Here is a 14,873-nt window from a genome sequence, read left to right on the forward strand (position 1 = left end):
TGATGGCTTGGGGCCCTCCCGCAATGCGTGGTCTGCGGGGCTCTTATTTACGCCCCTGCCTATCGAGACACAAGAGCTGAAACAAGCATTTAACGTTGTATATCAATTATCGAAAATTAAAACGCTGTTTGCGAAACCTCACATTTATGATACTTTTTGCATTGTTTGCGGTGCGTCACGCTTCGCTATTTTCTTCTGAACACTGATACGTAACATGGTTAAAATATGTGATTTTATTTGTAAAATAAATTTCCGAAAAGTATTTATACCGTTTTATCTTTTGCTCTTCGTTTCCCATCACATTAATTTCGATGCTGCTCAGTCAACGATCATTCTCGATTGTACTAATCTGTTGAGCTCTTGACCCATCAAGTAGAATGGACGCTTCCATGCCCGGCGTGCTTCGCGTGTACCCGCCATATTTTGTTTGGATGGTGTGTTATTGTTTGAATTTGTTCGTGACATTTTCTTCGTAATTCAGTTAATTTAAGTGATTTTTGGATCCAATGTTACGATGGAAGTAGCACAGAAACTGGACTTTGATTCATGTGATTATGATAGTGAAGAACTGAACGTGAGTATACGTACAATAAGTTCAGGATGTGATGTTGGTGAACCGCTGGATACTTCAAATGAAGATTTCGGATCTAGCCCTCTTGGATATATGGGAACTACAAGTCCTCGAAGATCAAAAATTTCGATTAGACCAAGGGATTTTAACCAAACATTAAATAGCGTATGTGAAGACAATGAACCAGAAATGGATGTGGCTAGAGCATCATCTCCTTATCGCTCATCGGATGAGAAAAAAGATGCGATTAGCTCTCCGCCATATAAAAGGGTGAGAGCTTTACGATTGTTTGACTCTCCGGCTACACCAAAGACAATTCTCGAAAAAAGTAATGCATTGCATTTGCAGACTCCTGCTCCAAGATCTAGATTTTTTCGGACACTAGAAAAGAGAAGTGTTACACCAAATTTGACAGCAGATAAACCTGCAGCAAACCTGAATCCTTTCACTCCTAGTGGTATGTTGCTGGTCTCAAAGAAAAGAACACGCTCGAAGAGAAGTTTAGATGGGTAAGCTACATTTATTTATTTCACGCATATTATTAATCTTTACGATATTAATTGGGCATGCTCTAAAATCTTAGTCATTTAAAGCTGAAAATATGAGTGTTTGTTTTTTTTAAAATGACAACTTATTGTAAAACTGCACGACCTCTTCAGTCTAAAGAATTGGTTAAGTGTGTTTAAATGGTTTATTACTCTAATTTAACAAATCTAAATAGGCCTAGGTTAATTCTAAAGATAAATTCTGCTTTTGGGAGGGAGGATGTTTTTTTTTTGGTAAAAATTGAAACATTTTTGTTAAATATAGCCTGATTTTAGTTAGATTTGCTAAATATAGCCTGATTTGGATTAGGTTAAGTGTTTCACGGGAATTTTAACTGGACATGTTGGTAGGTTAGTTTAGGTCAGCTTAGATTGGGCTAGGTTAGTTTAGGTCAATTTAGATTGGGTTAGGTTAGTTTAGATCAGTTTATGTTGTTAGTGTAGGGGTCCAGCATAATTTTCAAAAATCATAGAATTTCGTTTATTTCTATTATTAGATTAGGTTAGTTTAGATTTGGTTAGGTCTTAAGTTCTTCCATCTCTTGTAAATTTTGCATTTTTTACGTACTTCTGAACCCCTTCTGCTAAACATTTACTGTCCTCCGTCAGTTTCGTGTTCCTTCATTACACACATTGTATTTATATTCTTTTGACACATTAATTATCCTTCCGCAGGTTGGCTGGTTTAAAGCAGGTTTTTTTTTTGTTTGTTTGTTTTGTTTAAACCAAGAAAAAACCGAAAAATGCATTAATTCGTGTGAACTTCATGGTGACGTTTCCACATATCAAACCATATATAGCTATATTTTATCTCCTTTTCACCTATTAATCAAGGCGTCCCGTGTTCAATTTTTGGTCGAACCAAACCCTTCTTTCAAATGTAAACGAAGTAGCGGTTCGGGTGTCATTTTAAGCTAAAGTCTTCTTGATAATTTGATAAGGATGTTAAGCCTAAACATACGTAACAGGGTTGGCAAAAACCATGGTTTTTATTAAAAAAACCAAAAAAACCAGGTTATATGGTTTGCTCCATATATTCATATCATATATGGACAGAAATAAGTTTGTTTCGCCTTGATGATGTTATTCAACAACCGGGTTATGCTGGAAGGGGTCACATAAGCTTAAAGCGGAATAAAAACCGCTTCTCGAGTTACATTCGAGAGAAATTGTCCTCCATTTGAACTCAGAACCAGGACTAATTGGCCACAAATGCGATACGTCTGCCGACTCACTCACGAAGGAATCCTGATAAAAAAAAATACGTTGTACTGATCTTTACATGCTTCTTAATATAACTGTCAAGAGTCATTTCAGAAGGACAAAAAGATAAACAGTTGCACAAGTAAAACCATTACACAGAATTACATATGAACAATTTCAAAGTACTACGGAGTACTGAAGAACTAATTTAGTTCAAGTTAGTTAACAACGACTTTTATTGGTCCAAATTAAAGAAATACACCGACTTAATCTGCATATCAATAAGAAAAGTGAATACGAATTATTTGAGTCCACTTTGGCTCAAACTCATTTATACATAAATAGATACCAAAGATACTTATTTCACTAAATGCCTCTCGTGGGGTCTGTATAACCCCCCCACACACACACAAAAAGTACGGCATTTTCGATGTATTTTATCAATAGTAAACATTGAAACGAAATAATATTTAGAATTTTTCTTCGATTGCAATTACATAACAATAATAACAACTACAAAAAAATCACAAAATAAACATTTATAAACTTATATAAAAAAAGTTGCTTTTGTAGTATAATCTTTTTGATTAATGAATGGGGAATTTAAGTCTGAATATAATACGAATAATATACGGGAGTGAAACGTGATAACCTACAAATGTGTGTTCATCAAGATTTTACAAACACTTACATTTTTACGAACATTTTTTTGTTTTTTGGTTTAAACCACCTTGGTTTAAACCAGCCAACCCTGATACGTAACGAAAGAAAATTATATATTTCTGCTTGCCTGAGTGCTTGTTGTTTTTATAAAGAAGCCAAGGTTACTTAAATATATTGATAGAAATTGGCAAAATTTATCGACTACCTACGTACGTAACTTCCAACATTAGCTTGGATTGGACTTCGTTTTAATTTCATTGAATGATATCTGTGTACTAACTTTGTAATTTAATACTTCAGCTTTAGCGTACTGATTATGATACATTGTCCTTAAAATTTTACATGCAAATACATATAAAATAAACATGATTTTTCCAATGGCTAAGGCGGGAGTTTCGCGATTTATATATGATTATGTATAATGTTACTATTTGTATAACTATTTATCTTTTTGCCCTTCTGAAATGACTCTTGACAATTATATTAACAAGTAGGCCTACGTAAAGATAAGTACAACGTATTTTTATCAGGAGTCTTTTGTGAGTGAGTCGGCAGACACATCACATTCGTGGCCAATTAGTCCCTGTTTCGTGTCCAGATGAATAATTTGTCTTGGATGTAAGCCGAGAAGCGGTTTAGATTCCGTTTTAAGCTTATATGACCCCCTTCCAGCATAACCTTGTTGTTGCATAGTAACACCAAGGCGAAACATATTTCTGTCCATATGTAATATAAATACATAGAGCAAATTATTTAAACAAACAAACAAACAAAAGAAAAATACCGTATTTGTTTGGTTTTTTCAATAAAAAAACATCGTTTTTGCCAACCCTGTCCTTCCGTAATAACAACTCGTTTCTACTGTAATTTTTTTATATATCTAGTTTCTGCCCTCCAAATGCAGAATTAACCAAAGAGAGAGAGAGAAAAAAAATACACCGAACTTTTTCGATCAGGATCAAACTTAACATAGTGGTAGAACATCACCTGCGTTGGATAATAGGTGTGAAATATGTTGGGATTTTTAACGGTTCCCGTGTCATTCCATATTAATTCAACACAATGATTTAACCTCACCATCTCAGATTTTACTGAAATTCGGTACATAGATGCCCGTTAGATAAAGAAAAATACCAAATTTCAACCATATATATCAACCAGTATTGAAGATAGGGCTTGGTTGAGGTATCATTTTACAGCATTTTTCATGCCTTTTCCCGTTGTATACATCATATAGGCTAATACAGAATTTGTTTTTTCAAAGTCAAAATTTTTCAGAGTACATATTTTAAAATTTTGAAATTAGTTCCATGAATAGATAGTATTGTAAAGTACCTGGCAAAATATAAATTTGTGATGATAATGGGTTTATTGTTTTAAAAAAATAAAACTAACAATTGATTTTTCAATAATACTCTGTACAGAGGGTAACAACACAAGATTTCTAAGTTTTACATTTCTGTGAAAATAAAAATGAACACTTATTTGAAGAAAGAGTATAGATGAGTCCATAGTAAAAACTTTTCAATAAGTAGTAGGATATGTTTATCATTTGAAGTTTGATAAACCACATTTGTTCGGCATACGTAACTTTGAAGAACATAACTTCTTCCAGTGGGAGTTACAGAATTCACTTTTGTCAGAACGTCCACTGTTAACATCCACAGAACATCACTATTTCATGGATATAAGAATGATGGAGATGGCCTAGGTGGATGAAGAAAAGTTATTTTTACTTCATCAAGTTCTTCATTTTTCTGTAAAACATGCCCGAGTTACTAATTTCCTTCATGACAGCGGTGACATAGACTGATTGAAGTTTATTTGGAGATTTTGACACTCTCTTTTCCAACCCTGCAAACAATCTGAAAATTTTAATACAATTTGTCCTCATATTGAATATGATCCCTCTCTGAAAAGCTGTGGATTCCCCAAAATAAAGTCGTGCGTACGTCCGTAATAACCAGTGCGCTAAAATGGCGTTTATACAATGAAAGCTGGAATTAAAAAAAAAAAAAAAAGTATTAGATACCATTCAAGAAAATTAAAAAAGTTCAATTGATAAGCTACAGATATAGTCGATAAAGTCTGCCTACTTTTTATCAATATATTTAAACAAAGTTAAAAATATTGATAAGTATGAAACAGACATTCCAGTAAGCAGATAGATAAGATCGGCTTCAGGACTTTAATTTTGAGTAGGCATTTTTTTTAAAAAAAATATAAATGTATAAGATTTGTTCCTTTGCAGTAAATATATATTTATTATTTTTTAGACGTTTACAATTTTCAGAAGTTTTGGGTAGGCCCGGGCCTGCCTGCTAAAGCTGTTCAGTTCGTTTGGTTTGTTTAGGCTTAACGTCCTTATGTAACAGCTGCACGTGTTGGAAACAAAACGAAGTAGAAAGTTATCCTCGATAGTGCAATATTCTTTCACGATGTTTTCATATTAAACATGTTAAATATTCGAAATGCTATTAATATTGTTATTTAGAAATCAACTTGTCTTATTACAATGATAAAATTATAACTCCTTAGTGTTTCTAAGTTGTTTCCAGAGCTCTTTCTCTTGTTGCAGAGCCTTTGATTACACCACCACCACACAATATGTTCTCTCCAACCCATAGGCTAGCTTTCCTTAATCGAACAATAGTCATGTCTATTTAGTTTGTGTTCCATGTGTATACGAACACTGAAAAGTGTGACTATTCAGGGGGCCGATGGAGGTGTAAAGATCAACATATTGGCACGTAAATTGGAAACTTTTGATTTGTAACTTTCACTTTTTCACTCTAGATTGTGATTCACGTATTTAACTTTATTATTAATTTCTTTCAGCTCCCTTGGAGATACATCATTGTGTGAGATAGCAGGTGACTCCGATGATTCCGATGCTGAAATTGAACAGCCAACGAAACGGATAGCTCTTCATGAATCAAACATATCGCGATATCATCAGGTAAGATGTTTCTCAGACACACACAAACACATTATTAGTTTTATTATTTTAACTTTGATTTAGTTTTTCATCCATCCAATGGTCTGATCATTTCATCTTTTAGTAGAATTGTATTTTGTATCGAATATACTAGTCAATAAAATGTGACAAACGCCATTTATACTTTACAAATAAAATGAAAGGTATTTCCTCTAATGTGCGCGAAATTTACCTAATTTTCGACCACCATCCTTACTGTACTCATCATCAGGTGGAAACTTTTATTGCAGAAGAGTGCGGTTCCCTGAAAATTTGTATTCTCTGTTTCAGGCTATGAACGTTCGAAAACGGAAATATCTCATAGCAGCGTATCCAGTAGTAAATAGGGTGCTTTCTTTTTCTACAGAAAAGAATGGTTATTTATCTAATATGTAAGTTGTACATGTATATGTAATTTAACATTTCTGTGAAATGTGAGTGTTGCCTCTATAGAACAAGTGAAAGATGAATGACACAAGTAACTTTGTGTACCGTAGTTGTTTATAGAAATGTTTTTACTTTATGGTCTGTGTAGTGTAGTCCAATATATTAATGTAAGTACTGGCAACCCTACCTACAGAATACATCAAGGGAAGCAGCATAACGCAAATAAGATTGTCAGATACACCCGTACTCAAATAACAATGTGTCGAAAATCTTTCTAAAATGTTTTTGTAGTAGATAAATGACGAAAGTAAGAATGACTGTTAGAATAACAGTAGAAAAAGGCCGAGTTTATTCTTTCGTGGACAAATTTGTTCCCACAGAGTAAGTTAGGAAACAATTCAATTGTTTCTACGTCGTCGGCGGGATCATTAACCTTGTGAACTGAGAGGAGATAAGTGAGTTTCGTACTGCGGTTCTGTTATGTTTATGTTTCTTATCATCTTGTATTGATCTTGTTTGTGCTGTTGTGCTATTTTTGGACATATTGGCTGCTAATTCTCCACAGTGTTATAAGCATCAAATAAATAAAGGGAAACCTCTTTCTACCGATTTAACACTAGGAGCATCATAATTATGCTTATACCAGAAGCATCGAAGGGGTCATTTTGACCCCTACTTAAAAATATACACATTAAACAGTACTACTCTTTACTTTTTGTATACTTTTGGTTTTATTGTTGGGTTTTTATTAATTATAAATTCACATATCATTATTTTCTTTATTTATTTTACATTTGTTATTGTTTTAGTGAATAATTTTAATATTATAAATTTTTTAATCTATAAAGCTATTTAAATTGAAGTTACATAATATAGCAAATATAATTAACACTACTTATTGTTACTGTACATTTTATTAGTTTTCTTTCAAACATCATACACAATAGGAATTAAAATATAATAACAAATGAATTACAACACGAACTTCTTTACAAGTAGGCATGTTTTATAACATTCACATGTACATGCCTACTGATCGCATTTTGTACATAGAACGGACCTTTTGGTGATCTTTGTACAGGATCTACATACGTGCCTCTTACAGTGGAAACATTCATTTTGTGTCTTTTTTCCATTGTACTCAGCAACTTGACATCTCTTCCGCTTGGTTGGTTGATGCAATCCAGGTACACTCTTCGGGACGATTAAAGTCCTCACTTAGTGTGTTCACTTCCGAACACAGTTTCTCTCCTAATGCCAAAATAAATTGAGAGCGAGTGATATTTTCCCTGTTACCAGCTTGTAGAGGACGAAAGCGTTTATAGCTGCCAAATCAAGGACGTTATAGAAAATTTGTACTAGCCATCTACTTGCAGCTTTCACGGAGTCCTTGCGTGCCATCTGGTCGATTATATCCAACTTTTTGCTTATTGTAGTATAAAATTGTTTCAGGCTTTCTCTTCTTTGGTTGATATCGATGTCAACACGAGAGTGAAGGCTACTCAAAAGGACATTCTGCTTACAATGACATGCCGTAAGCGTGATACCATCTTCAGTTTTCAGTACAGTTGTACTGTATAGGTAATTTTCCTCGACTTTTTTTTAACTGAATCTGGAACTTCTGTCCTGTTGTTACGGATAGTTCCTACCAAACTGATATTTTTTCTTGATATCACGAGGAGGCATAGGGATGTGAATAAGTTGTCACATGTGAAATTCAATCCGGACTCTGCGAAAGGTCTCACAAGCTTCTATACATCAAAATTCACCAAACTGTGTGTTTGGTGGTCGTTCATCATCCTTTCCTAAATATGGGAAGTCATTTATTATGTATTTCATGTACTTCTACTAGCATCCAGAATTTTACGCCATATTTGTCTGGTTTGTTGCCCATGAACTGTGTAAATTTGCATCGCCTCTTCATTGGAAACAGTTGTTCATCAACCGCACAATAAGGTTCTGGATTGTAGCACTTTAGAGAGTTTTCAATAAAAACTTTCCAAACCGTGGAAATCATACAAAACTTGTCAGATTGATACTTTTCTATCCTAGTACTTTTCATATCAAATCTCACAAACCGAGTGATTTCTCTAAATCTTCTTATTGACACTGTATCACTGAAAACTCGCGGTCTCTATTTCTTTGACCAAAAACTCTTCATGCTAATCCCTTTCATTCCTAAAGCGCCGCGAAATATAACAATCCTATGAAGGCATCTAACTCTTGAAGTGAAGCTGACCAAGTTGGGTCCTTCAAAACTCTTTGAGCTTCGACTTCCGTACAGTTCTTTATATGTCGCATAACAGTTTCATCTATTATTAGTTTGAAAGAACTGGAAACTGTGTCGTTGACATGCCGAAGAGCATATGGGGTTGGACCTGGAATTTTACGTAACACATTATGATGTTTAACCTTCCGCGAACACTTGCACAGGTTTGTTCGACCCAAACTGTCTGATATCTGGATAATTCAAAATTTTCAGCATCTGTCTCATTTCCCATGCTTCCACTGTCACTAAATTCTTAATTACTCGCAGAAACACTTTCATCATCTGATAATTCATCAATTCTGATATCACCAATCTATTCATCGTCACTTTTATCATTATAGTCAGCACCCGAGTCGATTCCATCAATAGTCTATAGTTCTTGTAGTATTTCTTCCGACGAAAGTTTTTTTCTCAGCACTCATCATGCACAACACTAACAACAACCAGTTAGAACAAACATGTAGTAAATTATATCAGTCGCAAACGTAATACTAATTAGTATGTCAAAAATAGTGAGTACCATAATCTTTGCAATTGTCAAAAATCAGCGTTGTAGGCATTAGGGTCAAAATGACCCCTGTGAGGCTTCTAGGTAAAATGTAAAATATGCGACATATATAAATATTCTTAAGTGTCAAAATGTGATTAAGTTAGAGTATTTGTAGAGTGATAAAAAGTCAAGAAATCTAGTGCCCACATTTTCATAACTTTAGAAATTATAACAAATTAATCGTCAAGACGGGTCAAAATGACCCCTGTGATGCTTCTAGTGTTAAAAAAAAAAAAAAAAAAAAAAAAAAAACGAGGTAGGAATTCCATCATACTAAAGGAAAGGTTTCACTCCACGCAAAGAATGTCCTAGTGACAATAAGACAAGACTGGAGAAATATGACATGTTCACCCAAGCGGCAATACGCCGTAAAATTCATAAAATGTATAAGGAAGATGAGCTTGTTTCTTTGGGGAAAATTCATCGAATTGTAGCAGAATATGATCACCTGTCTACTGTTATCACTTGACGTTGCATCGCCTGGTACTTGACATAGGATTCAGATTTATGTTTCGTAAGCGCCGATCCCTGTTGAGAGGGAAGATATAATAGCATGGGAGGCATAGGTATTTGAAGAATATTAAGCAACTCAGGGAAGCGGATAGGTGTATTGTTTATATGGACGAAACCTGGATCAACGCAGACCACACAAAGGGAAAAGCATGGTATGATACACAGATCAAAATAGTTGTCCAAGCTTGAAAGGAGGGTTTGTCCTCAAATGTCAAGACACTTTCTGGGGGAGTGACTCATGCCATGTCTGAAAGTGGATTAATTTCTGGATCTGATTCTTGTTTTCCGTTACACAAGAACAGGAGATTATCACAGAGAATTAGATGCAGCAAAGTATGAAAAATACTTCCAAAAAGAACTTCTTGAGAATATACCACTAGATTCCTTAAGTGTTATCGATAATGCTCCCATCCACTCAAAGACGAGAAAATTCCTACAAATTCAAGCACTAAAACAGATCTTAGACTGGGTGAAAAATAAAGGTCTTGAATACGATCCAAGCTGGAATAAATTTGAAGCAATAGAAATGCTAAATTAAGTTGCATCTGATATATGCATCACAAAGGAAGTAGGAAATGAAGCTCTTCATCTGTCCCCTTATCATCGTGAATATTGAACTTATGTGGAGTAAAGATATTTAGTAAGAAGGAATAAAAGAAGCCAGCACAAAGGATTGTAAAAACTATGTTGGGCATATTCGAAAAAATGTAAGAAACAGATACGGTGATAGGTGTTATTCATGTTAGACTCATGGTGGATTTAAATAGTAATACGGAAAGTGAAAGTGACGAAGATGCAGGCCGTAGTTTCGATTAAGATCAAGAGATGAATGTGAATGAAAATAATCAGGGAGTTTCTTTTCTTCAGGAATAAATTACGTGTCTATACAGCAAATTGAAAAACGTGATATTACAAAGAAAAAATGCAATAACGTAATGCAATGCTTATAACGGTTCAGTTGATGTGACATCAGTAGTATCAGCATTATTGCACTTACCGCTGTTTGGTTCATTTGTTTTTCATTTTTGCATTTCTTTAAACCGTACTATTGACGACGCCGCGCTGCTCGACGTCACATTGAACGCAATTTCTGTTTTAGTATGTTCATAACCTGGAACAGGCTAGTTCTCCTTTTTTTTCCTTGAGAAACTAAATATTTAAATTTATGTGAATGACACTAAATAAAATTATATCCACCTTCCTTAAGCGTGCTGGTCTATTTTGTTCTGTGGTGACAAATACCCAAGTAAAAGAAGAGGAACTACGATTCCTGAAGCAGAAGTCTCCACCGTGACGATGGACACCATAAGAGTGGTAGTCGAAAATTAGAAAATTAGGTAAAAGTTAAATTTCAGTCATTTAAAGGTAACAATTTTGATTTTGTTTAATACTGGAAAAATGTTATTTTGAACCTATTAAGGTTTACGCCAAGGTGAAACTGAAGGGCAATAGTCGAAGTGCATCCGTGGGGAACAGGCGAATTCGCGATGGTGGGTATACGTGTAAGCAAATTAAGGATTCACTCGAGCAGACAGTTCTACCAAATAGAATATTTATAAGTAAATTACGACGTGAAATATTTTTCATGAAGGAATAAAAAGTGTGAATGTAAGTAATTACTATCTATCACAGTATATTGAAGTGAATTATTGGTGATAAAGAAATTATTGTATGTGTAAGTGTGCTCTTCTACTGTCCTCGTTTATGCATATACCCCGTCGCTGACACGTCTGCTTCCTATGGACGCAATCGCTCGGGCCTCCCTACTGCGCTCCTACTCTAACTCGGTTAGATAGTATTCGTGTTTTTTTTTTTTTTTTTTTTTTTGTGGCCACGTAGCACAAGTTCGTGTTTTATACACAGTAGTTTTTATGCTATACGTCCACACTTTATTTATACGGTACTGAGCCATCCTGAAGTCAATCCGCAAGTAGTAATGGAGCTCTTCACTTAGTACATGTTCTGCTAAAGGAAAGCTCTAACCTAACCTGAAAATGTAAGAAAGTGTCAAAATTTGGTAGAACCGTCTGCACGAGTGATGAACAAATTACTGCAAAAAATACGTACCAATCTGCAGTAGGTGATCACTACAATCTAGTTTTGCATTATAATTCCGTAATTATGAACTGTACATTTTAACGCTGTTTCTATAATCACAGATTACTTACATGTGTAACGAATGTATTTTGAGAAATTGCGCCGCAAAACAGGAGATTTATATTTTCCACACTTGTCTTTCCTTATGCACACACAACCATCGCTAATGTGCCTGCTTTCGCGGACAAAATCACGAGCGATCCCTCAAATTGTGCCCTGGTCGAATCGTTAGCACAGGTTCGTGCGTGGTTTTTGCATTTATTGCATTTGTAACATATAAGTTTGCAAGCATATTGTAAATGTGTACGCAGCTGGTGGACAGGTGGAAGAATGCAGAGGACGTTAGATCATAAGTGGAAAGAATAAATATTTGCGCTCCTCAACTTTACCTATGTTAACTAGGAATTGTAGACAAACACCAACAGGGAAAAGGATGTAAAAGACATTAGAATTACATTTTCACGGTGAAATATGTATAACTGTTGAATAAATTTTCCTATTTATTTATTTATTTTCTAGTGGTGGCGAATTCAGTATACTGGGAATGAAATGTATTAGTAACGAAAATACTGGGAATCCACATTGAGCATGACATAGTACATGTCCCGAGGGAATTTCATGGTTCTCGGGGAGAAGTTCCCCCAACCAATTCCTGAAATCAGCACTGGTCCACATTATATTTGTTCTGTTATAAGTTTAGTGTAATCTTTATGGTGCAGTTTTAGTATACGGATGCAGAGATTGTAAAGTATACGAAAAAATTGCAGAAATCTTTAATTTTCCCATTTTATGTCGAGAACAGCGTGCAGTTTTACTATACGTATCCATAGTGTCAGTAGTAGTAGTAGTACTAGGAACGTGTTAGAAGTCTTGCAGGGGTTAGTTGGGTTCTGTTCTCGACATAAAATGGGCAAATTAAAGACTTGTCCATATTTTTCTATACATTTTAGAATCTGTGTATCCGTATAGTAAAACGGCACCGAGAACAGAACGCAACAAATCCTTGCGAGACTTCAAACCCTTTCCTACTACTACTAGTACAACTACTTATACTATGGATCCGTATAGTAAAACTACACGCACAATCTAATCTAAAATCTATTACCAATATTGCAACACCAAGTATCAGTCGCTTATTTTATTTCAGGTAGAATTTATTAGTCCATTCTTTAATGTTGTATTCAATCGAGATGCACACAATCTCGAAAGTCGAAAACCCCGGCACGCGGTATGCTTTCTTCATTTGTTACTTTGTTAAACGAAGGTTAGAGACAAAAGACGACAACCAATCAGAGTCGATTTTACAAATTCACCAAAGTTTACTTAAACTAGGTGTACTCTACTTCGACTTTCAATGGTGCAACAAAAGTCCGGGAACCACGTTTAAAGTCGAAAGTTTAATGTTGAACGCTCGTTTAAACTTCGTTGGTGCACACAGGTAATGCTCACACAAAAAAATAAGTGGTAAAAAGAACGTAGGGTGGTCGTCTATAACTAATGTTTTTTTACTCTTTTTTTTTTTCTTTCTTTCTCGAAGACGTTGAACAATTACTACCGTTTCCTTTAGGTATTCGTTGTACCTTTCTCATGTTCCATCATCTGCCACATCATGTAAAATTAGTTGGCCATATTCGTTTTTACATTAATAAGAAATAAAATCTGACTAAAAAGTAATTTTCTAATAAATAATCGTGTTACAGATACTGTGTCTGATGAAGGCGATGATACATTGTCGAAACCTGTTACACTATTATTTATTAAAAGTAATTTTCTTTAGCCAATTTTCATTTTGATTAAGCCAAGGCAGTTCCAAAGCTAGAGTGAGTGGTATTCAGATATATATACAGTTAAAAAAAGTTCATAACACAATATTTTTCAAAATTCTGTCATTAAATAGTCCTGAAGTTTCGCAGATGTTTGATAACAGTACATATGATGCAGGTCTTTTGCATTACTGTGCGAGGTGGCGTGAAGATTTATAAGGCAGAAAAACCGAGAAAGAATGACTAGATTTTTTGAATACGACAGCGAGAGTGGTTGGATAGCCGTGTGTGTTAAGAGCTTGGTGCTAATAGTTCAAGGTCTGGCGTTCGAGACTTCTCAGTTTCTTTTGAACTGGTCATACACTACAACGCGTGCCATTTAAAACGTTATCTGTTCGCTCCGTTTTTTTTTCTTTCCTTTAATAGGAATACCATTTAGTTGGAGTTCAATTTCTTTCTTTTTTTTAAGACTGTTTTTTTGCGTAGCAATTCGCGAAACATTTAAATTTGCATTGGAATTTACAATTTTTGTAAAACATTTTCTGCAGCAATAGAAATGGAAATTACGGTAATTATTTAGTTTACTGTTTTGGTGGAAATAATAACAATTTTTGTATGTAACAAACACATGATAATGAAAAGCAGAGGGAAAGTAATGGTATTTTTGTGAAGTACGAACTTTTGTCATTCTAATGATTTCCTAAGACAATATCTCGTTTTGAATGTGTTCACCTGTATGTTTTTAGTAAGTTGCGATATAATGGTATCATAAACGGGAATTTACATCACGCAGCTCAAGAAGTGGACATATTATATTTTTACGAAAGGACGATAATTTAATTTCACATAAATGTTAATTTCCTAACTCTATTGTAGCTAAACCTGGATCAAGTTTTTTTTTCTTTTCGCCATTTCATGAGAACAGTAGGGCGTAGCAAAATATTTCTAGGTCAATGCCGTGAATTAACTATACAGATGTGTCATTTATGAACTTAAACAACGGGACAGATAGTGAATACCAATAAGTCTCGGTTCTCGATAGTTCTCTAGTTTCCGAAAAGTAAGGTGGTCTTGCATTTCGAAAGTTCATTGTGGTGCTTTATTTTCATATGCAAATATCGAAGTACACATGATCTTTTTGTCGTCAGTACTACGGCCAGTCTCCAGCAATATAATGTCTTCCCATAGTGGATTGATATGTTTATTAAGAATCAAAGAGACAGCTAAAGGAAATTGTCGGGTTTAGAAGAAATTTATCACAACCACGTGGGATCAACCATTACTACATGCGTTGCGTTTTGTGATGGAATGTTTCGTTTGTTTCGCAGTTCTATG

General features: G+C 34.7%; 1 protein-coding gene across 1 annotated transcript in view; it reads left to right on the forward strand.

The window, feature by feature from the left end:
• Positions 1-370: 370 nt before the first annotated feature.
• LOC145662676 (wee1-like protein kinase 1-A) overlaps positions 371-14,873 on the forward strand; it is a 40,919-nt gene continuing 26,416 nt past the window's right edge. The window contains exons 1-2 of the mRNA XM_081728493.1: positions 371-1,080; positions 5,821-5,941. Coding sequence (XP_081584619.1) covers positions 515-1,080; positions 5,821-5,941 — 687 coding nt within the window. The 5' untranslated portion in view covers positions 371-514. The remainder of the gene's footprint in view (positions 1,081-5,820; positions 5,942-14,873) is intronic.

The sequence above is a fragment of the Thermobia domestica genome, chromosome 10 (assembly GCF_964235325.1).
Source record: "Thermobia domestica chromosome 10, izTheDome1.hap1.1, whole genome shotgun sequence".
Lineage (NCBI taxonomy): Eukaryota > Metazoa > Arthropoda > Insecta > Zygentoma > Lepismatidae > Thermobia > Thermobia domestica.